At 43.0% G+C, this 27,350-nt stretch overlaps 1 protein-coding gene across 2 annotated transcripts in view; it reads right to left on the reverse strand.

Moving 5' to 3' along the window:
* Positions 1-27,350, reverse strand: part of LOC111971037 (neural cell adhesion molecule 2) — a 439,128-nt gene that overhangs the window by 46,039 nt on the left and 365,739 nt on the right. For both annotated transcript variants that reach the window (XM_070445981.1, XM_023997847.2), the window contains exons 6-13: positions 27,112-27,229; positions 21,491-21,660; positions 17,953-18,098; positions 14,092-14,242; positions 10,295-10,482; positions 9,905-10,001; positions 7,057-7,230; positions 2,555-2,796 (exon numbers count right to left, since the gene is read on the reverse strand). In XM_070445981.1, the coding sequence (XP_070302082.1) occupies positions 2,555-2,796; positions 7,057-7,230; positions 9,905-10,001; positions 10,295-10,482; positions 14,092-14,242; positions 17,953-18,098; positions 21,491-21,660; positions 27,112-27,229 (1,286 nt within the window). The remainder of the gene's footprint in view (positions 1-2,554; positions 2,797-7,056; positions 7,231-9,904; positions 10,002-10,294; positions 10,483-14,091; positions 14,243-17,952; positions 18,099-21,490; positions 21,661-27,111; positions 27,230-27,350) is intronic.

A 27,350-nucleotide genomic window follows, 5' to 3' on the forward strand; every position in this document is an offset into this window, starting at 1 on the left:
AGTGTGAGGCCTGTGCTTTGACAGCATGCCAAATGCATATTCAACCATTTAGCCTCCTAGGATTCTTCCATAAAATGTCAAAATAGAAGAGAGAGAGATAATAGTGTGGAATAGGCTTTAGGAAATGGGCCATGATTTCATTTTTCAGAGTCATGGTAGTTGGAATAATGTGGAATAAAACYAAGGCCAGCCCAGCATTGGAAAGCAGTTTGATACGGGTGACTGTGTGTGTTAATACATATATGTGTGTGTGTGTGTGTGTGTGTGTGTGTGTGTGTGTGTGTGTGTGTGTGTGTGTGTGTGTGTGTGTGTGTGTGTGTGCGCATGGACATTTGTATGCATACTGTATGTGTGTATGTGTTTGTGTAAGAGAGTGCATATATGTGCACACATGCATCTGTGTATGCACTCCTGCCTGTGCGTGCTCGCCTGAGTCAGGGTCACAGTGTGAGAGAGAGGAGGATGAATGGTGGGATTACTGGGGTGTGGAGGATTGTCCTATTCTTCCCGTCGTTCCCCTGCATTTGGCCTTCAAAGGGCCTGCTGGAGAGTCCCTGACCTTCTCTCCACACACACACTTTCATCAGCTTTAGTACAACTACACAWAGCTGTCAGCCTCCCAATGAGACAGAGACACACCTGAATGGACATATTAGCATTGGTTACATCAAATCCCATAGATCAACGTGTGTATGTGCGTGTGAGAGTGAGAGAGAGATAGGGAAAAGGAGAGACTAGGTTAATATGAAAGTGTTTGTTTGTGGGTGAGTATGTACATTTGTATGTATAGTGTATCTGCAAGCATGTCTATCAGTATGTAGTATCTGAGACACAGTGAATGGTTGTGTCCGAATAGCTGTACTAGCATTCTAAATAGTAGGTATTTTGGGCATGCAAATTGTATAGTATGTGACAGAAAATGTAGTATGYTTTAAATGCCAGGATGTCATACTCATTGTGGCTTCTAGTAAAAYTCACACTATTGAGGAAGAGAATCATCTTTCGAGAGCCACGTGTTTTTGAGAACAGCTGATAACCAAGTAAGGGGACACACTCTACCAAAATGAACGAATGGCGAGATTCAACACAACGCCTTCGCAATATGAATGAGCCTATTATGTTGATATTTGCGCCTGCTAGATATTTTTTTTTTAACTAAACAGTGCAATAAAAAAAAGAATGTTTTTTTTTACCCCCTTTTTGTGATATCCAATTCGATCTTGTCTCATCGATGCAATGCCCCCACAAGCTCGGGAGAGGCAAAGGTCGAGTCATGCGTCCTCCAAAACATGACCGGCCAAACCACGCTTTTTAACACCCACCCACTTAGCCAGCCGCACCAATGTGTCGGAGGAAACACMGCTCAACTGACGTCCGAAGTCAGCCTGCAAGCGCCCGGCCCGCCACAAGGTGTCGCTAGAGCTCGATGAGCCAAGTAAAGCCMCCCAGGCCAAACAATCCCCTAACCCGGACTGGCAGCTCGTAAATACTGTGGTTCTTGGCCATGTCCGCATGGACTCTACAAGGCGTCGAAAGCGTTCCACAGGGATACYAGTCCATGTTGACTCCAATGCTTTCCACAGTGSCTGGAGGTTCTTTGGGTGGTGGACCATTCTTGATACACACGGGAAACTGTTGCGCGTAAAAAACCCAGCAGCGTTGCAGTTCTTGACACAAACCATACCCTGTTCAAAGGCACTTAAATGTTTTGTCTTGCCCATTCGCCCTCACACACACAATCCATGTCTCAATTGTCTTGWCTTAAAACTATGTCTTTAACCTGTCTCCTCGTCTTCATCAACACTGATTGAAATGGATTTAACAAGTGGTATTATACRGGATCATAGCTTTCACTTAGATTTACCTGGTCAGTCTATGTCATGGAAAGAGCAGTGCATATAATGTGCATATAATAAAACATACCCAAATAAAGCTAGCTGAACAGTTCATGGAGGGTTCTAAAGGAGAACCCTTCAAATATAAAAAGATTCTTGGTATAACTGTTCATAGAGGGTTCTAGGAAGAACCATTCAGAAATAAAAGGGTTCTCGGTAGAACCTTTAGAGTACGTGTCAAACTCATTCCACGGAGGTCCGAATGACACTAGGCAATCCATGGACTGAGTTTGACTCCCCTGCTTAAGAGGATAAAATAATTATTGCTTTCACCTGGATTCACCTGGTCAGTCTGTCATGAAAAGAGCAGGTGTTCTTAATGTTTTGTACACTAAGTGCATGTAATGTACTGTCATAAWCATATGCAAATAAAGCTAGTTGAACCGTTCATGGAGGATTCTAGGAATAACCCTTCAAAGATAAAACGGTTTTAGGAAGAATCCTTCATAGAGGGTTCTAGGTAGAACCCTTCATAGAGGGTTCCAGGTGAACCCGTCATAAAAGGTTCTAGGTAGAACCTTCTGCAAAGGTTTCTACATAGCACCAAAAAAGTTTCCCCAATGGGGACAAATTGAAAGACCTTATGGTTCTACTAAGCACCTTTTTTTCTAAAAGTGTATGGTAGTATTTATTGGCAATCCTGACATCCAGCTACTCACCGTCTTGTACTTGACAATGTACTCCACGATGGGCATGCCCCCGTCGTCTTGCTTGACAAGGCCCAGCCGGTAGGCCTTCCCCATCCCTCTCTGGCCATGCACTGCCGGGGGGCTGGGCTCACGTATGGGTAGAGTCTGGAAGGACTCCGTGTGGCTGAACTCCCCCTGGCCCTTCCCATTGACTGCAGCCACTCGCACTTCGTAGGTGGTGTTGGGCTCTAGGCCTGTCAGCAGTACTATCGCTGTAGGGGGAGAACCAGGGAGAGTGTTTTTTTAGCTTGTTCGCAGACAGACGGAGASGTAGAGCGAGAGAGATTGAGAGAGACAGACAGACGGAGAGACAGAAATACAGTTGAAGTCTGAGTTTTCATACACTTAGGTTGAAGTCATTAAAACGTGTTTTTCAAGCACTCCACAMATTTCTTGTTAAGAAATTATAGTTTTGGCAAGTCGGTTAGGTCATCTACTTTGTGCATGACACAAGTCATTTTTCCAACAATTGTTTACAGACAGATTATTTCACATGTAATTCACTGTGTCACAATTCCAGTGGGTCAGAAGTTTACATACACTAAGTTGACTGTGACTTTAAACAGCTTGGAAAATTCCAGAAAAGTATGACATGGCTTTAGAAGCTTCTGATAGGCTAATTGACATGATTTGAGTCAATTCGAGGTGTACCTGTGGATTTATTTCAAGGCCTACCTTCGAACTCAGTGCCTCTTTGCTTGACATCATGGGAAAATCAAATAAATCAGCCAAGATTTTGTAGACCTCCAYAAGTCTGGTTCATCCTTGGGAGCAATTTCCAAATGCCTGAAGGTACCATGTTCATCTGTACAAACAATAGTACGCAAGTATAAACACCATGGGACCACGCAGCCGTCATACCGCTCAGGAAGGAGACTCGTTCTGTCTCCTAGAGATGAACKTACTTTAGTGCAAAAAGTGCAAATCAATCCCAGAACAACAGCAAAGGACCTTGTGAAGATGCTGGAGTAAACAGGTACAAAAGTATCCATATCCACAGTAAAACAAGTCCTTAATTCACATAACCTGAAAGGCCGCTCAGCAAGGAAGAAGCCACTGCTCCAAAACCACCATAAAAAAGCCAGACTACGGTTTGCAACTGCACATGGACAAAGATCGTACTTTTTAGAGAAATGTCCTCTGGTCTGATGAAACAAGAATATAACTGTTTGGCCATAATGACCATCGTTATGTTTGGAGAAAAAAGGGGAGGATGGCGAGCCGAAGAACACCATCCCAACAGTGAAGCACGGGGGTGGCAGCATCATGTTGGGGGGCATTGCTGCAGGAGGGACTAGTGCACTTCACAAAATAGATGACATCATGAGGTAGGAAAATTATGTGGAATATTGAAGCAACATCTCAAGACATCAGTCAGGAAGTTAAAGCTTGATCGCAAATGGGTCTTCCAAATGGACAATGAACCCAAGCATACTTCCAAAGTTGTGGCAAAAATGCTCAAGGACAACAAAGTCAAGGAATTGGAGTGCCATCACAAAGCCCTGACCTCAATCCTATAGAAAATTTGTGGGCAGAACTGAAAAAGCGTGCGGCAAGGAGGCCTACAAACCTGACTCAGTTACACCAGCTCTGTCAGGAGGAATGGGCCAATTCACCCAAACTTATTGTGGGAAGCCTGTAGAAGGCTACCCGAAACGTTTGACCCAAGTTAAACAATTTAAAGGCAATGCTACCAAATACTAATTGAGTGTATGTAAACTTCTGACCCACTGGGAATGTGATGAAAGAATTAAAAGCTGGAATAAGTCATTCTCTCTACTATTATTCTGACATTTCACGTTCTTAAAATAAAGTGGTGATCTTAACTGACCTAAGACAGGGAATTTTTACTCATGTCAGGAATTGTGAAAAACTGAGTTTAAATGTATTTGGCTAAGGTGTATGTAAACTGTACAGTCAGACAGACAGGTAGAGAGAAGGGAAAAAGACAGACAGTAGAAGAGATAGATAAAGAGAAAWAKAGAGAAAGAGAGAAATACACAGAAAGTCAGAGAGGGATACAGACGGACACAGATTTTCTGACAAGTCGAGTGACAGTGAAACAGACAGCTGCGAGAGTGAAACCTCTCGCGCTGTGGGTGTGTGTATGAGAGAGACGCCTACCACCTCCCACTCTTCACTGTTGAATCCCACTAATCCACCCCAGCGCCTCTTTGTTCCACCTGGAAAACAAGCTGGCTTAGTGCGCTAACAGCATCGCTAACAGTGCCACAAACACCACTATCAGTGAATGTGAGGGGGCGGGGTCGCCAGCTACGCTAAAGCTAATCGCTAACAGAGCCGCTAACACCACTATGCKTCAAAGGGGAGACCTCAGCATACGGTAAAACTACTGCTATGGCCACAAATCCCCTGTTCCTATCAGGACCACTCTCTTGTCAATATAKGGGGTGGGACGTACCATTGTGGAGTGACACAGGGGGATCTGTGTACCTAGCTGTGTTGGGTGAGTAATCCACTGCAGCTGAGCTAGCTAGCGTACCTCCTCCCTGCCTCCTTCCATTCATGGCCAGAGAGATAGWACAGAAGGTAACGCTGTAAGGGCTCTAAGCCAATATGTGGGTGTGCTGTTTGTGTGGAAACAGTATGATAGCAGTAGTACTCCATTGTTGATTCTCTGGGATCAGTGGAAAGTAAAGCCTCAGCATCAATGTATTCGGAGTAGGACAACATGTCACTGTAACCTCTTTGGAACTCTCAAACTCTACCGGAATACACATGAAACTTGGGACTACCGGTATGCTATGTGACAACTTCACAGTGTGCAGTGAAATGATAAGCATCTGTCAATAACATCTTGAACATTTTCAAATTTAATGATATTGAATATCAGCCTAAAATATTGTGCATCGGCCTCTTTGACGCCCAAAGACCGGTATCGGCATTGACCTTACAAAATCCATATCGGTCCTTCTCTAACAAATACATTAGATCATACAACCACTCCTAAAATAGCAATACATTMATCAGTAGAGCTTAATAACATTTTCTCAGCAGTCAGCCCAAAATCATAGATTTCTATGTAAATTCCACAATAAAGTAATTTACATAGCTTTCATAGTTTGTCACACGAAAATCCCAAAAGGACGTTCATGCCGAGTTAGGCATTCGCTGAACTTGGGTGAAGGTTGTTGTTTTGCAACTTGTGCGCTAAGGGTAATGGTTGCTTTGCAATTGTATAATGGGGGATCTAAATACAAAATGAGCTATTTGCTAACATTTTGGCTCTACCAGGGGTTTGACGAGACCTTTAGTGAGCGCCACTGGCATTCAGATGTACAAATTGTGCCAACTCATTATACACAGAGCTGTTTTATAGTGCAAATGTGCATCATTACTATTAAGGCCCTGAAGTGGCTCCGAATATTAAATGTCAATTTGCAAATGGTAATTAGTTGATTTGGCTATCTCCGTTAACGTGCTCACCCCGAGACAAGGAAGTTGGTTAAACAGGAACACAAGAACTAACACAAATGAAGAATTCATACAATATACTTCACAACCTTGATTTTTTTTTCACTGTACATCTTTCTCGAATATCTCCCTCTCCCAAATATCTCCCTTTCTCTCGAAAATCTGAATTTTTATTATTTTCTCTCCATCTTCCTGATATTTTCTCTTTCATTCTATCCTCTTTAACTCCCTATGTCTTTATTTCTGTTCTCATTGCCTGTATATATCACTTTGTTCTCTCTCTATTCCTCAATGCTTCCATGCTGCTCAGCATTCTCCGCGTTCCAGCTCACTATTGTAATTGACTCCAAAATGAGGGATATTAGCGATAAGCCCTTCAAGTTTGTCAGACCTGCTTATCGTCTGAGAATCCGTCCTTCTGAGGTGCTCTTTTTTTGAAGCCCTCCACATCACACACACACACACACACACACTCCCTTGAGTGCCTCCAAACTCAATTTGGAGTCATGAAGCCAGAGTGGAAAGGGAAAGAGAAAAACAGTTGCTTTTCAGACCTGCTGGTTAGCTGCCCCTCCCTCTCTCTCCCTCGCTCCCTCTCGCTCTCCCTCTCTCTCTCCCCCTCTCTCTTCCTCCCTCCTCAAAGGTTCATCAAGGATGAGGGATCTTAGTCTGACTTAGGTAGGCAGGACCTTGCAGTGAAAGACCTAACCTTACCTAGTCCCTGAACACGGCAGCTTTTTTTTTGTCTGAGTAAATGTAAGGCGTGTAAATGTGAGAAAATGTGAGGTGTGTCGCTATAGTGGAGATGGTCATCTAGAATGTCCATACCATTGATGATGACGATTGTACATTTTTATGACGATGATGATTGATGATGACAAAGATGGTGTTGAAGATGAAGATGATGACAAATTATGTCCCTTTTTATGTAGATGATGATGAATGAAAATAACAATGATGACGACATAATGACAGCGATAATGATTAAAATAGGGATAATGAAGATCAAAACAGAGGAAATAGGGAAACACACTCACTCTGGACACCATGAGACTTGACGTCTCTCCAGTCCTGCGAGCCCACTTCCTTGTAGTTGACCAGGTAGTGGCCAATGGGTACACCGCCATGTGAGTCGGGTTTCATGAATGTCACCGTGGCGATGCGCTGCGACACGGCCGACAAGCGCACCGAGTACGGGTTCGAGGGCACGTCTGGAAAAAAACAGAGAAATAGGTGTCACACTCATAACCGTCCCCCATTGAAACAACACACATCCAAACATCAGTTCCGGTAACCCTTCAGAAACATTACATTGACGTCTCTATTTGTTACGGAAACATAATATCGCTGGTGTGTCGTTATTGGCAAATCAAAACTCTCACACGTGATACAAAGATGTCGCTATGGCAACTCAGGCTTATTGGGTTTTGCGATGCAGAATGCTTTGTGTTAACCCACACACAGTGTTCGGGCGAAGTAAAAAAAAAAGCCAAGGCCATTATATTTATCAGCGGTTGACTCAATCCCGTTATCACACAAACACTTCCCTTTTATCTGGTGGAGCCACGGGGCTTCGAGCAAATCAAAAGAAACCGTTGCTGTCCAACAGAGCCTCTCTTTTATAAGACCAGGAATACATTAAGGAGAGAGAGGACTTTCAGCATGGTTGTGGAGCTACACACAATCGGGCACACACATAGACACACAAGCATAAACGCAGAAACGTACACACTGATATGCAGCCTGCACACACACTAGTATAAACGCACGCACACACACACACACACACACACACAAAGGGAAACCATCTACCATATGGATAAAAGTTTGAGCTATGAAGGTCTAACACACACAAAGGGAACCCATCTACCATATGGATAAAAGTTTGAGCTATGAAGGTCTATGTACGAAGCCTGATTCAACAACTGATTCTGAAAACCCAGCACAATGCCTTCTCAATAAGTGGTACACGTTGCTAAAGTTGAATAGTTACAATGCGTATCTAGCGACAAGTTATTATTTACACCTAAACTGTATTTCTTTCGATCTCTGTTGCGATATGACACAAAGTTAGAGTGGGAAGGGAGACAAATTGAACTCTTTCCTAACACTGTGGGTATAGGCAGTTCAAGGCTTCAGCGTCAATCCTTCACAGTCTTATATACACTGCATTTTAACTTGGCACAACCCCATAATATCTTGAGTAATACATCAGAGACCGTATTCACGATGCGTCTCAGAGTAGGAGTACTGATCTGATTTAGCCTTTTAARTCATAATGAATAAGAGGGTGGACCTGATCCTAGTTCAGCACTCCTACTCTGAGACACTTTGTGAATTCAGGCCCAAATCTTCTTAACATCAATAACATTTAAAATATCATTCAAGTTACATAAAGAGTTGCATAAGCTTGATCATGAATCAAGTGTTAGCATTTAGCGGGGTAATTGGCTGACAGGGTTGGCTCACAGTCTTCTATCTAGAGTTATTACACTAGAGTTTCCTCTCTCTTTAATGATCAGACTTTAAAACCGAATCAAACTGATGGGCGGGAGAGTGTGTGCGTGAAGGAATCGTTGTTTCATTTCATGGATCCTCAAACCTGGCGACACTCCATTCATTGCGAGAGAGAGGTGAAGAGTTCTGAATCTAAAATTCAAGCGAAGACTTATGTTTTTTCTTTAGTGTGTGTGTGTGTGTGTGTGTGTGTTTTGTGTGTGTGTGTGTGTGTGTGTGTGTGTGTGTTGTGTGTGTGTGTGTGTGTGTGTGTGTGTGTGTTTGTGTGTGTGTGTGTGACAGATAGAGAGTTTATAAAGGTGTCTCTGTGTGTTTGAAGTGTGTGTTCCGACGTGTGTTCCGACGTGTGTGTGTGAATGCGGAAGAATGTCTCTTAAAACTACATCTTAAGTCTTTTCTCAGAATTCTACTTCTCAGAGGCCCTTGTGTTGAAGTAACTGAATCTGTACTAAAATGAATTGGACTGCGTTATTGTATATTAGCCTGCGCTATGCACCGTAAATTAGGGGTACTTTAGTAAATTGGGGGAACTACTTTAAATCAGCGAGCACTATTTGAGATTAGTTTAGGCTAATAGAGGTTGGGGGACGGGGGGGGGGTTATGGTATTTACTGCCATGGAAATGGCAAATAAGGAGGTTATCAACAACAAAACAGAGTGAGAGGGGTGCAAAAAACWGTTAGTATCTTCCATCTGGGCAAGCATAAACGCACACACGTACATACAGTAATGTACACACTAATATGCAGCATACACACACACACACTAGAATAAATGCACTCATACACACACACACACAGACACACAAAGGGAAGTTTGAGCTATGAAGGTCTGTGCACAAAGCCAGATTCAACGATTGATTCTCAAATCCAGCACATACTGTATCTTCCAAATAAGTCATACAAGTCGCTAAGGTTGAATAGTTAKAATGTGTTTTATCTAAACATAAACTGTACTTAGGAGCTACAGTACATTAAATCAGTGAGAACCATTTTATATTAGGATAAATAGAGGTTGTGGGGGTGGTTATGGAATTTACTACCATGGTAACAGCAAACAWGGAGGTTATCAACAACAAAAGAGAGCGAGAGGGGTGAAAAACAGTTGGAAGATACTATCTGGGCTTCCAGTGAAGTGACGCTTTGTTGCTTGGGTCAGCATTAGATATTTCATTGGTTGACTGCGGCGATATTTGGTTAATCATGCCACATGGATGATACATAGTTGGAACTATTTGGTTGATGGATGAACTTTGATATGTTGTTGTGCATGGTTTACCSGATTCAATGTGTACTGTATGATATCAAGGGAAAGTCCAATGTGCTATAATGAGGGGGGGATTGRTTACTTTATGAGGCCAGCACTTACCTGCCTGGGCCAAGATGAACTCCTGGTATTTCGCTCCGATGTTGTTACGTGCCGTGCAGTTGTAGCGTCCGAAATCCCTGTCGGACACTGGGGTGACCTAGGGACAAACATTTGAGTGAGCACAAAGACCAGAGCTGAGTCAATACACCGACACTGGCATTACACAAAGTGAAGACTTTGGGTAACACTATATCAGCCAGTATAAAGCATTGTTTCTTTCATTCAGTCCTTTTTTACCAGGTAAGTTGGCAATGACCTAGGGAAGAGATGCAGAGGAGAGGAAAGCAGATGAATAGACAACTTGGAAGCTGGGGATGATAAGGTGGCCATGATTTGTATTTCTGAAGTTAGACTGTTACCGGTGGGTGCCCTTTTCCTTMCTATACCCACCTCTAGCAGGGACTTGCCGTCGATAGTGTGGACACGTGTGTTGGCAGTGCCTTCGGCCGAGATGGTGAGGCGTTCTCTCCTCCATAGCATGGTGGCGGGCGGGTTGGACTTGACGTCACAGCTGATGTTCACCGGGTTGCCCTCCCACGAGTAAAAGATGGTTTGGTTGGTCTGGAACTTGGGCATGTCTATCCAAGACACAACGTGATTGGTCGGGTTAGCTTCCAAGTCATGCAAAACCAGGCAATTAAAAAATATATATAATCTGAGATGACCAAAATCCAATAAACGGGTTGTTGGGTTTACACATAATCACACAAAGGGAAAAGAGAGTGTCTCATGAATGCCTCAATACACTCTCCCTAAAGTTCAAAGGAAGCCTGAACTTATTGAAGASACCTCATGCTGGGCGAGAGATCTCCATTACGATACTCTTCCCGAGTGTGTGTGWGTCGTTGTGTGTTTGTGTGTGTGAATGTGTGAATCTGTGGTGCCGAGCTGGATGGGTGCTAATGAACGATCCACCCCACTGCCTTGGGGGGTGGCGCTTGCCATCCCTGCTCGCCGCTGCACTCGCCCAGTAGTCAGTAGAGTGGCATTATGGTATGTTTTATGCTTGCTCGCAGYATTCCATTAGGGAGATTGATGCCTGGCGCTCTGTCACGAAGGAAGACGTGCCTCTACCTCCTCCTCTAGTCCCGCCACAGACTTAATAAATACGTTTATTAGCTCCGCTGCGACAGTTGGCTTAGCCCCCGCCGCATCTACGCTCAATCACACACCTCTTGGGGCTGTCATGTGTTGAGCGAGGGCGTGATGGGTCACTGCTCTGAGGGTGTGGCACTGCCAAGGGTGGCTGGAGAAAAGTGAGGGCAGTGATGTCATGCATGCTCACCTCAAAGGATGCCATTTATAGCACGTTTGTTAGAAAAGACAGACACCTGGGGCTATGTAGTTCCTTGGTGCAATTGCAGATCTACTTCGGAAATTATTACATGTATGTTTCATGCCATTAACCTTTTCACACGAGTTCCAAATATCTCTAACGGACGCCCTAGCGTGAGTTTATTTATGCGTGTGATATCATAATGCACTCATCATTCCAAAATGTGATTGTTACGCAACAGGACAGTTAACCTACGCTGCCCTAAAACCAAGGCACGCTGGCTGCTAATTATCTATTGGCTGTGTTTCAAATTGTCAATTTTTTATTATTTTCTAACTACAGTTTGGATTGAGGTGTGTTTCCGCCTCCTCATTAATTCACATAAGAAGTAGCCAATTTCACTGTTGCTGACAATATATCTTTGAGGCTTTACTGAGCCGGACAAACTTCACTCTTCAACGAGAGCCAAAGCACCTCCCCAGTTTTTCCCCASATCAAGTATGAAGACATGGCACATCTCTAGTCAAAACAGGCCTTGCACAGTTTCTGGCTGGCACCTGCATTGACCTCATTGTTGTTTATCACTTTGGACATGTGTGCATTCCTATCAAAGTAAGTGCCTTATTTTTTGTATATCGTGTTGTCATTCCTATTGTAGCATACCATATGTATGGATCATAATTGATTTACTGTTTTATTCACGTTTTCAAGTACTGGTCACAAATCATGCATTCCGATTCTTATATAGATTGTAATGGACACATATGTGTGTAAAATACTTTAAAAAAGTTTTACTGATTATGATGAGCTAATGCTAAGCTAATTACCAGCTGTGTGTGGCACCATGTTTGTTGATTATCATACAATTCATACATTCTGGTTGCAAAGATGTTATAACAAAACGAGGTGAAGGTATAGTACACTCGACTGACTTATGGTGCTTCCAAGACAACTGGGACCTGGGAAAAATACGAGGTCAAATCATGATGTCAGTGATCTTCAGGTCAGAAAGTCCGAGCTCTAGTTAGAGGCCCAAGTTTCCAAGTTGCAATTCCAAGTTGGATGACCATTCAACATTATTTTTCCCAGTCTGAGCTATTTTTTTCCCCCTGTCTCAAGACTCACTGAAGTCGGAAGACGGAGATTTCCCAGTTCGCAGTTGTTTTAAACGTGGCATCAGATCGTAACTATGGTACCTCAGGGTTGCCAGCTCAGATCTCCCTCCAGGGGTTTTATTTCATTTAGCTTATAAACTATAAACTTCTCCTGTGTTTTCCCCCCACGTATTGATAAATTCTCCATCATAGTAATATCTCCCCACAATACCTTCCCTCATTTCTACATCCCATGGACTTGAAAMCCCCCCCMAAAAATGTTATGAACCCGCCCACAAACCCCCCTAAAATGGTTTCATCCCTGTCTAGCTTTCGCGCTACGGTTAGGCTAGGCAGTAGGCTTGTATTTGGGGTGATGATCTGTGATCTTTGTGATTTGTCAAAAACGGTAAACCACTTGTCAAGTCATGTGTAAGTCGCTCTGGATAAGAGCGTCTGCTAAATGACTTAAATGTAAATGACTTAAATGTAAATGTGCTCCGGTTCTTGTACATCGAAGATTTGTAATATGCTGAAAAGTGGACAAACTAAGTTCATATTTTTCAGGAAATGAGCAAAGCCATCTTTGACTATGTTTGTTTGCGTTTTATAGTGAATGGCATTCTGGGATTATGGAGTTTTCGCTTGTCAAACAAACAAACAAACATAGCTGCCATCATAAAGAATTTAGCTGCTGTTAGCTATTTTCTAAACAATATTACATTTCTCCCTTGTGTTCACCGGGGATGTGGTACATTGTAAACAAGTCTAGCTTTTAGGTCGCTAACTTATGTTCTTTTTTTTTGTCAGCACAACTTGTTATTTAGACTGGTTTATGGAGTTTGGCTGTGGATGTGTTCTGTGTTATGTTTGGATGATGAAGTTCACATTTATCTTTTACAACAAAAGGTGAAGACCTTTATTTCCCATCAGTACAAAACATTGTTTAGATGTTTATTAGACAAAGATACAGTTTAGACACGTTTGTTGCATCAAATGTTCCGTTACTTCTGTTCCAAACACATATTTGCGATGGTACGCTGCAGGGACCACTCAACAACGATCACAAATATGTGACTGTACAAATCAAAGGGTTAAAGCACCATTGGATTGAATTGAACTGTGTTCTGAAATGAGATGGTGAGATCTTTAGCTTTAATCTTATTATTAAAGAGTACAGGAGGAAGCAGTTTTTTTCAACAGAAGTGTGTGTTTGTGTGTGTGTGTGTGTGTGTGTGTGTGTGTGTGTGTGTGTGTGTGTGTGTGTGTGTGTGTGTGTGTGTGTGTGTGTGTGTGTGTGTGGTGTGTGGGGGTTGGTTTGGGTGTGTGTGTGTGTGTGTGTGTGTGTGTGTGTGTGTGTGTGTGTGTGTGTGTGTGTGTGTGTGTGTGTGTAATATGGGATAAATAATGCAGCAGGATATCCTCCTACTAATTAGCTTTCTGGGGGGCAGGCAACTCTGTTGTGATTATTCAAGCATTTGCTAAAAAGGGAAAACAGAAACAGTGTTCAACAATGGAATATTACAAGTCAGCAGCTTTGTGTGTGTGGTTTTGATGCTCTGCATGTGCAAACAAGTTGTATTGGTTTTAGATGAAATAATGAAAAAGCTTTTTCATTTACTTCCATTGTTCTCCAATAGAGAATATTATCTCTACTTCAGTTTGCTCCTCAATTCATGCACCTTGGTTAAAAAGTGAGGTAGCGGCTATGCTCCATTCCCTTTGTGTGAATACTGTGCAGATGTGCAAACTTGTGTGTGTGTGTGTATACCTTATCAGCGCAGGCATCAGTGTTTTTGTTATCCAACTGTACTTACACTCTATATCGAGGAACATGCTCTTTTGGTGGCCCCCGATCCTGCTGAGGGCCTCACAGTCAAAACGTCCCAAGTCAGTAAGCTTCACCCCACTGATGGTCAACATGGACTTGCCATGGCGGCCCCGCACATCCATACGTCCATCTTGGCTCTGTGCACACACACATGCATAGGCACACACGCACACAAATGGATTGTGAATTTATTGCATACTGTACATCTCATGTGAAGAATTTGCTTCATCCACTCCATCCATCCAGCCGGGGCGGCAGGTAGCCTAGTAATTAGAGCGTTGGGCCAGTAACCGAAAGGTTGCTAGATCGAATCCCCGAGCTGACAAGGTCAAAATCTGTCGTTCTGCCCCTGAACAAGGCAGTTAATCCACTCTTCCTAGGCCGTCATTGCAAATAAGAATTTGTTCTTAGTTGACTTGCCTGGTTAAATATTTTTTTTTAATCCATACACTTTTTATCTGTTGACGTTTTACTTCATAACAACCTCACATACCTTCATAACCGTTAAACCCCCCTGACACTAAGTCAAACCAAGTATCTGATGTAAAATCAGTTTTACGACTCTGGCTAGGATTAATGTGATTGACTATCAATTGATTTGCAATAATTAGACAGGGAACTGTGAAGACAGATGGTCTCAATTTGAAGCCGAGGGTCAATTAGATTGGGAGCAGCAATCATTCCTTGTAATCATCAATGACACTTAACAAAGACAAACTACCTCAGGGTGATCATCACTTACAAAGGAAATCTTTTGGGTTCTTCAAATACTTTGAGAGTTTGATCAAGCCTGTCTGGAGTGCCATATGGGCGGGGATTGCACTTTTGGGACTACTCCATTTTGTATTTGAATATTTGAATGAAAACAAATACTATTTGAACACAGGTCTGCTAGCTGTGCGGACTCCCTAAGCAGATAGTGACTGCCATTGATTAATCAAGTGCTAGGGTTAGACACCAGCAGGACTTGGGCCCAGCACTCAGAATACTGCAGTCGTAACACGCGGAGTTCCCATGCCAGGTCTAATTTGGCCTATAGATATCTCTCCCCCCTCTGGGACCTGTCTCTGTGTCATTTCCTCCCTTCTCCTTCAGTCTTGAGCCCTGGTGTCTCCTGGGAGCTTGCCCCTGCAGTGTGCGGATGTGGCAGACTCACACAGACTCCGACGCCCACTCTATAGATCTCCCTAGACAATCGATGCATATACAGCTCATTTCTAGTGCTCCAATGCCAGCCCCAACGCCCCCTGTTAATGCCCATTATAATCCCTCAGTTGTATCAGCACTGASTGTGAAGTCTCTTGCAGTCATTTCAGATTGAAACAATCTCTTGCAGTCATTTCAGCTCACACAGTCTCTCGCTACTGCCAGGTTAAAGAGGCCTCCCTTTAAGGAGTGATAAAGGGTATAGTAAAGTTGGTTTGATCTCGGGTGAATCRTCACTTAGATTCAAGTTGGTTTGATCCTGTTTTTTCCTTGAACGTGATTATTTTTTATAAAATGGTGGTTGGCTATGAAAGTGGTGCTTTCAGTAACATGGTCACAGTGTCCTACTGCACATATACAGCAGGTGCCCTCCACATTCCATTTGAACAATTCAGGAGTGGAACTGACCATTGAATTTGGAATGAATATAAACGCTGTCAAATAAACAGGGGGGCAGAAAGTCAAATTTGCCAGTGGAAGAGAATGCTGACTCTGGGCTTTGTGCATTCTCTCTCGCTCTCTCTCCTATATTTGGGTTATTTATTCCCAGGTTCACCTGGCTGAGGAAGGGATGCTCTCTCTAGGGAGAWGGAGGGAGGTGATGSGGGGAGGAAAGGGAGGAGGCAGAGAGAGGGAGTGAGACACTAGCCTGTTTGATATGCAGTGCAGAGGAGCTGACATGGACAGGAGACACTGCAGGAGCACACACTCAGACACAGMCCGGAAGGAAGGAGAAAGAGAGAGAGTATGAGACAGAAAGCCCACATAGCAAGAGGGAGACAAAGAGAGATAGGTAGAGAGAGAGAGAAAAAGAGAGAGAGAGGTAAAGGTAGGTGGTAGATGAAAGATGGAGAGCAGAGCAGATCATTGGAAGTCCTCTCCATCTGATGTGAGGATACGGAACATGCCCTCCTACACCCTGCAATGATCACACACGATCTTAAATAAKATATCTCCAAAGCTGAACTCCAAGTAAGCCCATACGAACTTCTCCGATGGTATTAGTGCTGGCTCTGGATCAGTTAAAAGAAGACGCCACATCTTTCCTTATCCRCTTTCTTCAGTAAAGATACAGTGGCTGTGCCTGTTGCCCTTGGGAGTGCCGGCTTGCTGTAAGACCTTATTAAGCTGCCGTGAATGGGGAGCTGCTGTGGCTTGCTGCTAGTGCTWTCATAACCTCGCCAGTGGCATTGAGATGAGAAAACAGGTAAACAGAAACCCACAATGCTCTGTTACTATGTATCATTGACTTTCAACCAGCGTACACTGTTTCTCAACTAGTTTGCTGGGTTCGTATGTGCTTCAATGAGAAACAAATATGCTCGCGACAGCAAAAAGGAGACAGAAACAAAACAATGCTCTTGCTACATTACCCCGACGTAAAGTAGCGGCGTTACGTTTTGTGATACTGGATAAGAGAATAGAGAGTAGCGTGCTGGCTGTGTCTGGATATGCAGATGTAAATTGAAAGAAGAGGCGAGTAGCTTTACACCTAATGCCCATGGCCATCAATCAAGGCAGCAATATACACAAAGCCCTGTTTGTTCTTTCCCATACATTTAGGTGTGTTGCTCGGCGCTCACATTTCCATAATTGCATTTGCCTCGGAGCGCGAAGAAGTATTTACTCTCATTCAGTGCCTTGATTTATAAAGCCGAGCGGTTTGCGCCAACGCACACATTCATTTATCTCAGCCATTGACCTTTTTCCCGTGGAAAGTGGAAGCCATCTTTGCTAATGCAGCGCCTCTCGAAAACCATTAGTGCTCGGTGGCTACTGAGACAATGACARAAAAAACACAGGGTAGCTGTCTGTTTACTCTTAGCCATGTTGAGAGCATTTCTTTAACCTCTGTCTGTTGAGGCACAATGTATGCTCCGAGAATCTCAGAGATTAATGTCGTGACCAACATGGTTCATCAATGGCATCCAACCTTGATACAATGAGTATAACTAATCTTTGGATGAGGTAGGTTACCCTATGGCCTACCTTTCTCTCTTTGTTAAGTAACACAATGAACAATCTTTTACTTCATATATACTGTACCTTATTGCATGGTGGATATAACGTAGTGCCTCTAAAGAACCCTAGGAAGGAGATGTTGGAATTACTGGGCCCAGAAAACGTATAGTCAAAAAATGTCCGTGCTGAGAACTACTCTATGACGCGGTCACATCCATCTTCAAAGATGAGCATTCTCCTCAGATATGTTCTTTGTTAATACCGGGCAACTGTCTGTGCAAGAAATAAGTGGTGAGAGAGGGTTGAGGAAAGTACTTTGTGTGACTGTAGGCAGTATGAAGTGGAAGATGGAGAGTAAAAGCAGGGACAACGAGGTTACTCTCTGTCTGTCTGTCTGTCTGTCTGTCTGTCTGTCTGTCTGTCTGTCTGTCTGTCTGTCTGTCTGTCTGTCTGTCTGTGTCTGCCTGCCTGCCTGCCTGCCTGCCTGTCTGTCTGTCTGTCTGTCTGCCTGCCTGTGTGTGTACGCAAGCATGCCTGTGTGTGTGAGCATGTGCGTGCTTGCTTGCGTGTGACTGTGCTTGTCTAGAGAAGGTGAACTGGGTACCAGTAGAGTGCAACAGTAGGCAACATACAATGAAAAAGGGGGCGGAAGTAAGAGCAGGGGACAGCCCAGTGTTACCTTGTCTCCATCGGCGAAGCTCTGACCGTCACTGGCTCTCCTCCAGGAGATCTCAGGSAGCGGCTCCCCCTCRGCCACGCAGGAGATCATGGCGGCGCTGCCCTCTACCGCCGTCACGTTACGCAGCTGGGTGATGTGTGGCTGGACTGGAGGGACAGAGAGAGAAAGAGATAGATTGAAAGGAGAGGTAGGGAGAAGGGGGGAGAGAGTCCAAGATAGATGCAGGAGAGAGAAATAGAGAGAGGGAGAGGAGGAGAGACCAAGAGAGATAGAGGAAAGAGAGGGTGGATGAAAGAGATAAAGAGAGAGATAGGGATGAAGAGTGAAAGGAAGAAAGACAGAGATAGGGAGAAAGAGAAATACAATAATTTAAGACAGGAGACACCGAGGGCTAGCACCAGGTATTGGAAGATGGACAACTTTGGGCTTGACTATTGAGGCTATACGATCTCAATCTACTGTTCAGAATCATACTTTTCTATTTCTGAAAGTAGAGTTGTGCATCGCAGTTTATAGCCTCGAGACAAAGTAATCCTTACATTTGAGTCCACACCATGCCCAGACAGACAACCAGACAACAACTACTTTGAGTTAAGTCTCCCTACTCCCTCACATCCTCTTTCTCACAATATCTTTACTTCTCCACTTTCTCTTCAACAGAAGTTTTTTCCTCTTTCATATATTCTTTATATACAGTCTATTTAATTCCCTCTGTGGATCCTCTGGCTTATTAACAGACGCAGCATTATGCTGGCTGGCTGCCGATGGGGGTGTTTAGCGACGAGACACGCGGTGTACAGACAAACCCTTTTTTGATGCTGAGCGCCCTCGATAAAAAGCATTAAGGAGCGTGGCACCACGGCGGTGGCGTAGAGGTCCGCTCACCATTGGTCTCTGGCGGATAAACCACTCTCTCATACATGGCTGTCTAAGCTAGCGCCCAAACGCCACGCGTGTCATGGGCAAATAGTGTGCAATATGAATCATGTATAAAAAAAAATGTTTACACAACATGTACAAGTAAAGTAGCGACGGCTGTAAAGCTGTGAAGAAATGGAAGTAAATGGAAAAATAGGCCTAAAGTGTGTCTGCTTTTTAAGGCGGTCTTGGCAAAATCAAGAAGTCGTTTGTAATTTCAAAAAGAGTGAACCTTAGGGTGGATGAGCCATCTAAGGGGATTTAGAGCTTGTCACGTAATGGGGTCATACACACACGTATGCCTACTGTATATGCACCAACACATACACACGCACGCGCCTATGCATGTACATTTGCACGCGCACACATACAAACACACAAAATCAATTATTTTCTTTAGGCCTTTAGAGCTACAGAGTTCAAATTGGCCTAGTCATTGAAGAGCCAAAAATGGAGGCATAAACAATTATCTTTTGACWGAAATAACAAGTCATTAATATTTCGGTGGAGATTTATTTTTCAAGGTAAGCTATAAATACTTTCAAACATGGCCTTGAAACCTGCCTTAAGTACTACCGCCCTTCTTTTTTTTTATTACACTCAGAGGCCCTAGTGGGAACCAAGAAGCGATACACAGATGAGGCTTATGGTTCATACAATAACTCCAGGGTGGGAAAGGTGCTGTAAAGGATGAACAATATAGCTTAACCCCTTCATGTGAAATATGATACTATTCATCAATATGATACGGGAATGGGCTAAAGCTTATGCACAACCTTTATAACAAATGGTCAATTCTGTGCAAGTGTGTCTTCTCCTTTACAGATGAATAATTGATCAGTGGAGCAAGCTGAAGATGAAAAGATATTAAGCGACTCTTGGTAGCACAATGAAAGTTTGTTTAATTGTAAACATTTTGCCAATACCTTCATCAAGGTCTTCTCTTATACACATTCTTGTGTAAAATAAGCTTTTGCTTCAAGTTTTTTAACATGAAGATTAGATTCCCATTTCAATCTAGCCTATGTATATTTATATATTTTGATGTTTCATGGTAGTCCAGATGTTGGCCAGTGCAGCTGCTTCGGGTGACACCAAACGCARGAGGCCACAAAAATTCAACCCTGTGAAACACCAAGAAATGTGGCATAAACTCTCAATGGCAAATCCCTCTTCTCYTCATCTCCTGCTCTCTCAACTTGCAGGGGTAATAAAACTCTTACAACTGTGTTTCTCCGCTGCACTTTGCAAAACAAAACTCAAGCTCTCCACTATCTTCTTAATTTAAATATGCATTTTGAAGACCAACCGGAGCCTGGGCCTTGAAAGGATCTTGATGACTAGAGCATAAATCTCCATACATTTTCATAAAGAGGAAAGAGCTCCATCGGAATAATCAGGGAGGAAATATACTGGCAGCTTTATGAAAATAYAAATTKAAACTTTTATGAACAGGGTGTCACCGATTCTACAATAAATTAGTTGTATTTTTTCCCCCCCGTCTGGAATTGTATTAGATTCAAGTTGTTGGATGATTGGTTGAGGTAGTGGCTGCATGATGAAAGTTTTCCTCTGAAATAATAGTTTTCCTTGGTGAATAGGAATTGGCTGTTTGTAGCGCTCAAGACAAAACACCTTATATTCAAATCAATTTGTATTAATATTCATAGACACACATGAGGTCACGTAAGTTCAAGGACTGTACACTCACTAGAAACACCCAGCAACACCACATATAGAACGATGAGCCAGATATTTCAAAGGATGTGTAAGTGTGATGCATCTGGTTGGCGTTTCCACTCAATACCAAATATGGTGATGAGAGGAATCCCAGTGGTCGGCAGTGGGAGAAGATGGATTATGCAAAYGTTCTCATCAATGAAACAGTTCTGCTCCCAAAACTATCATCTGTTTTCGAACAGAGTGGACTAAGTTTTGTCGATTTTACCCTTACCCAAAGTGAAAAAAGGGGTGAATATAGTTATTACACACACGCACTTCACAGAGTAGGCGTTCCCCCTAACGGAAATATGAGAATACATTCTAGAACACTCGTGCTTGGTTCTGCCCCTCTCCATGTTTGTTCTGCCCACTATGACGAATTTGACCCATTGGAAACGACAGGCTGTGGTCCATCTTGGGTTATTTATAAAAATCTTTGGTAATACTCAGGAATATGTAGCTTATGTTGCTTTTAACGCACAGGAAACATGTAGATTCTTATAGTGCCTATTGCCTATGGCGGAACATGCAGTTTTTGGCTCTAAAGACCCGGCGTCTTTCATTCCAATCCATACGGATTTTTATTCATAGAGAGACGTGCAAAAGGTCAAAGACTATACACTCTCTAGGAACATCAAGGAATACACAGTAATCATGTTAAAAGCTTTCTACAGTGCCTACAGCCTAAAAATCTAAAGAAAAACGAATTGAAAAGTAACTGAGCAAAAGTAAATTGGTATGTTAAAATGACAAATTCTTGGCCCAATTACGGTTTTCTGGTCGAAGCAACATCAAATAACTATATACGTGAGGTGAGACCATTTGACATGTTTACTTCAATTTGAGAATGTCATAACGTAAGTATGGATGCCCATGAAGGACATGCTGCTACACTCACCGAACACTTTGAGGAAGAGCTCCCTCTCCTCCGCCCCGGCCTTGTTGGTGGCTCGGCAGGTATAGCTGCCCCCGTCCCCTTGGATGATGTTGCGGATGGTCAGGGTACTCCTGCCTCCCTCCATGGTGTTGAGGACATACTGCTCCGACCTCTCCAACCGCTGGCCCTTCCTGTGTACAGAGAAACAGATTGGGCTCCTGAGTGGCGCAGCGGTCTAAGGCACTGCATCTCAGTGCTAGAGGCATCACTACAGACCCTGGTCCAGGCTGTATCACTACCGGACGTCATTGGGAGTCCCATAGGGCGGCGCACAATTGGCCCAGCGTCGTCCGGGTTAGGGTTTGGCCGGCATGGGCCATCGTTGTAAATAAGAATTKKKKGKGAACTGACTTGCCTAATTAAATAAAGGTTAAAAAAACAATACATATAAAAAACAAATAGGATAGGGGTGCACAACCAATTCAACTACACACACACATGCAAACATAGAGATAAAACACTCACAAGACACACACGTCCACCACAACCACCCATCCCCTCCCTTGATATGATAAACATACAATAGCTTTACTGCATTTAAAAAATTAATTGTTTGTCACACGCACACACACCCCACATACACATTATAATGGTGTTAAAACTACATCTCTCAAGGAAAGAGAGAGCAAGAGAGAGGGAGGATAATTGAAAGTGGACTGGGAGAAACACTGAGGTATAGTAAGTAATAAGGCTGGAGGGAGCCAGGGAGGAAATTAAGAACGATGTGTGTGTGTGTGTGTGTGTGTGTGTGTGTGTGTGTGTGGTGTGTGTGTGTGTGTGTGTGTGTGTGTGTGTGTGTGTGTGTGTGTGTGTGTGTGTGTGTGTGTGTGTGTGTGTGTGTGTGTGTGTGTGTGTTGTGTGCTGGGGCGAAAGCTGGTTCTAAGCACAGGAAAATTACACTGACCGTATCAGAGTCTATGAATGACTGAAAGCAGGCACAGCCAGCCAGCCAGGTGGAAACACCACAACAGGAAATGTAACTGAGGGAGGAGGGGAAGGGGGAGGAGTGAGCGAAAGAAGAAGAGAAAGGTGTTCTCTAGCTCTTTCCTACCAGAATGGTTAGTAGTGCAGTCTTGCAAACCAGTGTGAGGGGGAGGGACGGGGTTATGGTTATGGCGGCACAGTGGTCAGATTGCAGATGTTGATGAAGAGGACACAACGGTCATAGTAGAGTTGTAGTCAGAGTTGAGTTGTGGTCAGTGATGACCTGTGGTCGGCGTGTGGAGTGATGMTCAAAGTGTTAGGGTGAAGCTGCAGTCAGGGTGGAGTTACGGTCAGGGTTGAGTTGTGTGGAGTAGTGTTCAAGGCGGAACAGAGAGGACAGTGCACTCTTAGACAAAAAGGTACCAAAAGGGTTATTCGGCTGTTCCCATAGGAGAAACCATTTTGGTTCCAGTTTAGGACCCTTTTTGGTTCCAGGTAGAACCCTTTTTGGTTCCATGCAGAACCCTGGGTTTTACATGGAGCCCAAAGGAGTTTTACCTGCAACCAAAAAGGGTACTTCAAAGASTGAACAGCCGAAGAACCCTTGATAGYATCTTTTTTTCTAAGAGTGTACGATGACGTGATCTCAGGATGGTTAAAAAMCAGAGCTTTCTAAACCATTTGTTTGAGCTCAATACAGTGTGACAGTCTACATGGAGCAATTAGACAAGCCAGTATTGCAAGGCGAGGCACATCGAGATATCATTTTCACAGGATAAACATAGATTTAACATTTCAATTGCTTTCTGTAATTACATGGCCAATTATAACGCCATCTCTCCCATTGATAGAAAAGCTATTACAAGAGTGAATTTGAGTCGGAGGAACAAAAACAATGTCAAGTCAAAATCCTTCCCACAGCCACTCCAAAGGTTATATGCATGGCACAGTTTAGACTTTTCTTCTGAAAGTTGAAAATGAACTTTGACATGTACACAACATTCCTTCCACACAACTGTATTAGTGTTTGATAGAGCAGTATATATATGAAAGTACATTTGGGATACCTCCTTAAGATTCCCAAATCTCTCCTCAAGTATCTCTAGCTACTCCAATTATTACATTACACCTGTAACTTTTTGGCGTTTGTTCTGCCCTCTTCACAGGAAGACAACAACCCCCCTCTCTCTTTCCAGATCTGTGTTTCTCGCCCCCAGCCTTTCCCACGTTGGGCCTTGGTTTTCAAACTGAAATGGTCAACCCACACAGTGTGGTGAAGAAGGCGCAACAGCACCTCTTCAACCTCAGGRGGCTAAAGAAATGTGGCTTAACACCTAAAACCCTCGCAAACTTTAACAGATGCACAATTGAGAGCACTCGGTCAGGCTGTATCATCGCCTGGTACGGCAACCGCACCACCAAAAACCGCAAAGCTCTCCAGAGGGKGATGCAGTCTGCCCAACGCATTACCGGGGGCAAACTTCCCGCCCTCCTGGACACCTACAGGACATCAACCACCCGAGCCACTGCCTGTTCACCCCACTATCATCCAGAAAGCGAGGTCAGTACAGGTCCATCAAAGATGGGACCGAGAGACTGAAAAACAGCTTCTATCTCAAGGTTATCAGACTGCAAAACAGCCATCGCTAGCACATCAGAGGCAGTTGCCTGCAGACATAGATTAGGAATCACTGGCCACTTCTAGAAATGGATCACTAGCCACTTTAATAATGTTTCCGTATCATTACTTATTACTCATCTCAAATGTATAAACTTCACTCCACACTATTCTACGTAGTCACTTTTAAATTGTGTTTACATATTGCATCACCCATCTCACATGTACAGTTGAAGTCGGAAGTTTACCTACACTTATGTTGGAGTCATAAAAACTCGTTTTTCAACCACTCCACAAAATTCACCCAACTTATTGCGGGAAGCTTGTGGAAGGCTACCCGAAACGTTTGACCCAAGTTAAACAATTTAAAGGCAATGCTACCAAATACTAATTGAGTGTATGTAAACTGCTGACCCACTGGGAATGTGAATGAAGAAATAAAAGCTGAAATAAATCATTCTCTCTACTATTATTCTGACATTTCACATTCTTAAAATAAAGTGGTGATCCTAACTGACCTAAGACAGGGAATTTTTTAATGTGAGGAATTGTGAAAAACAGTTTAAATGTATTTGGCTAAGGTGTACGTAAACTTCTGACTTCAAATGTATATACTGTATTCTATACTACACTACTGACTGTTAAACAGTCATCTCCAGCACATCAGAGACTGCTGCCTATAGACATAGATTAGGAAACACTTGCCACTTTTAGAAATGGATCACTAGCCACTTTAATAATGTCTCCGTATCTTGCATCACTCATCTCATATGTATATACTGTATTCTATTCTATGCCACTGTATCTTAGTCTAATGCCGCTCTGACATACACCACCGTTCAAAAGTTTGGGGTCACTTAGAAATGTCCTTGTTTTTGAAAGAAGTCAATTTTTTTGTTCATTAAAATAACATCAAATTAATCAGAAATACAGTGTAGACATTGTCAATGTTGTTAATGACTATTGTAGTTGGAAACAGCTNATCTTGCATCACTCATCTCATATGTATATACTGTATTCTATTCTATGCCACTGTATCTTAGTCTAATGCCGCTCTGACATACACCACTGTTCAAAAGTTTGGGGTCACTTAGAAATGTCCTTGTTTTTGAAAGAAGTCAATTTTTTTGTTCATTAAAATAACATCAAATTAATCAGAAATACAGTGTAGACATTGTTAATGTTGTTAATGACTATTGTAGTTGGAAACAGCTGATTTTTAATGGAATATCTACATAGGCGTACAGAGGCCTATTATCAGCAACCATCACTCCTGTGTTCCAATGTCACATTGTGTTTAGCTAATCCAAGTTTATAATTTTAAAAGGCTAATTGATCATTAGAAAACCTTTTTGCAATTATGTTAGCACAACTTGAAAACTGTTGTTTTGATTTAAGAAGCAATAAAACTGGCCTTCTTTAGACTAGTTGAGTATCTGGAGCATCAGCATTTGTGGGTTCAATTACAGGCTTAAAATGGCCAGAAACAAAGACCTTTCTTCTTAAACTCGTCAGTCTATTCTTGTTCTGAGAAATGAAGGCTATTCCATGCGAGAAATTGCCAAAACTGAAGATCTCGTACAACGCTGTGTACTACTCCCTTCACAGAACAGAGCAAACTGGCTCTAACCAGAATAGAAAGAGGAGTGGGAGACCCCGGTGCACAACCAAGTAAGAAGAAAAGTACATTTGAGTGTCTAGTTTGAAAAACAGAGTACTCAACTGGCAGCTTCATTAAATAGTACCCGCAAAACATCAGTCTCAATGTCAACAGTGAAGAGACAACTCCGRGATGCTGGCCTTCTAGGCAGAGTTGCAAAGAAAAAGCCATATCTCAGACTGGCCAATAAAAAGAAAAGAGTAAGATSGGCAAAAGAACACAGACACTGGACAGAGGAACACTGCCTAGAAGGCCAGCATCCCRGAGTCGCCTCTTCACTGTCATTAACTCCACACAGTTAACAAAAAGTTAATTTGATCACTCTTTTGTTGCTGAGAATTTTCCTGCGCCACAGAAAATGCAGATTACGATTTACATAAATTCACTGAAAACCTGCACTTACACACAGTAACAGTATTGCACTTTTCATGTATCCTACTTTTGTCCAGCTAATCGCCTAACCACCAGTCAAGCAACATTATGGACTAAACATTCAAATCCCGTTCTGCAGGATTATTTTGCTAAAACAAATACTGGTCAAATTAAGATCCTACATCTGTACAGTATAACAGGTTTGTGTTCATTAGGGCATACAATTAAAAGTGTTTTAAAGCGTTTTGCAATGGAGAAAAAATCTGCCCAAATTGTTGCTCCTTGTTTCAGACTGTTTTCTTCCATTTGGTGCCAAATGAACACAACCCTGTTATTATAGCTTCTAAGAACATGCTAATGAGTGTGTCACTCAGGTTCAGGATATATGCAACGGCTGTTGTATGAATGAATGAACGAGTGTGTTAGATGTAACATATGTTACTGTTGCAGGTGTGACTAATGTGACACACGGTACAGGTGGCGGCTCACTCTAGAAGGACATGTCACAGTGTCAATGCGATGTCATCGTTTACAGTGTCTGTCGACAGCACTGGCTTGTGAAGAGTGTGTGTGTGTGTGTGTGTGTGTGTGTGTGTGTGTGTGTGTGTGTGTGTGTGTGTGTGTGTGTGTGTGCCATTTAGAACATTGAAGAACCACTAATCTGTAACAGTGATAGATAAACCAGACTACAGTTGGTGACATCGCCGTAATATAAATCAAAAACATATGTGGTTGAGCTAGTGGTCTGGTTGGCTAATAGTTTTGTCAAAGAATGGCTGGATTGCATTTGGCTCGCCAAGCCACAAGCATATAGAAGTTTAGATGTATGAATAGGAAACATCAATCATGTTTATTAGGTCACAAGGTAGGGAGCAAAACGTTTCGCAATGGGAAAACGAAAACCAGCGTTTCTTATTGAAGGAGCAGGTTGTGCCTCACACCTGTGTTCTTCCGTTTTGTGCTTAATGAACACAACCATGACATAGTGTGTAGGGGGGCTAACTGTACCTGTGCCAGGTGACATCGGGGTCGGGGGATCCCGATGTGACGCAGGTGAAAGTCACTGACTCCTGGTAGTCTGCTGTGGCATTGAATGACTGCTGTAGTATCGACAGCACGGGAGGAACTATAGGAACAAGACAAAGGTTACTGTTAGTGGTAAGGAGATCTTCATCAAATTACACATAGGAGAGCAAAACAGCGTCAGGGAAACAATATGCACACAGGAAATTAGCACTGTAACCTTC

The sequence above is a fragment of the Salvelinus sp. IW2-2015 genome, linkage group LG12, assembly GCF_002910315.2.
Source record: "Salvelinus sp. IW2-2015 linkage group LG12, ASM291031v2, whole genome shotgun sequence".
NCBI lineage: Eukaryota > Metazoa > Chordata > Actinopteri > Salmoniformes > Salmonidae > Salvelinus > Salvelinus sp. IW2-2015.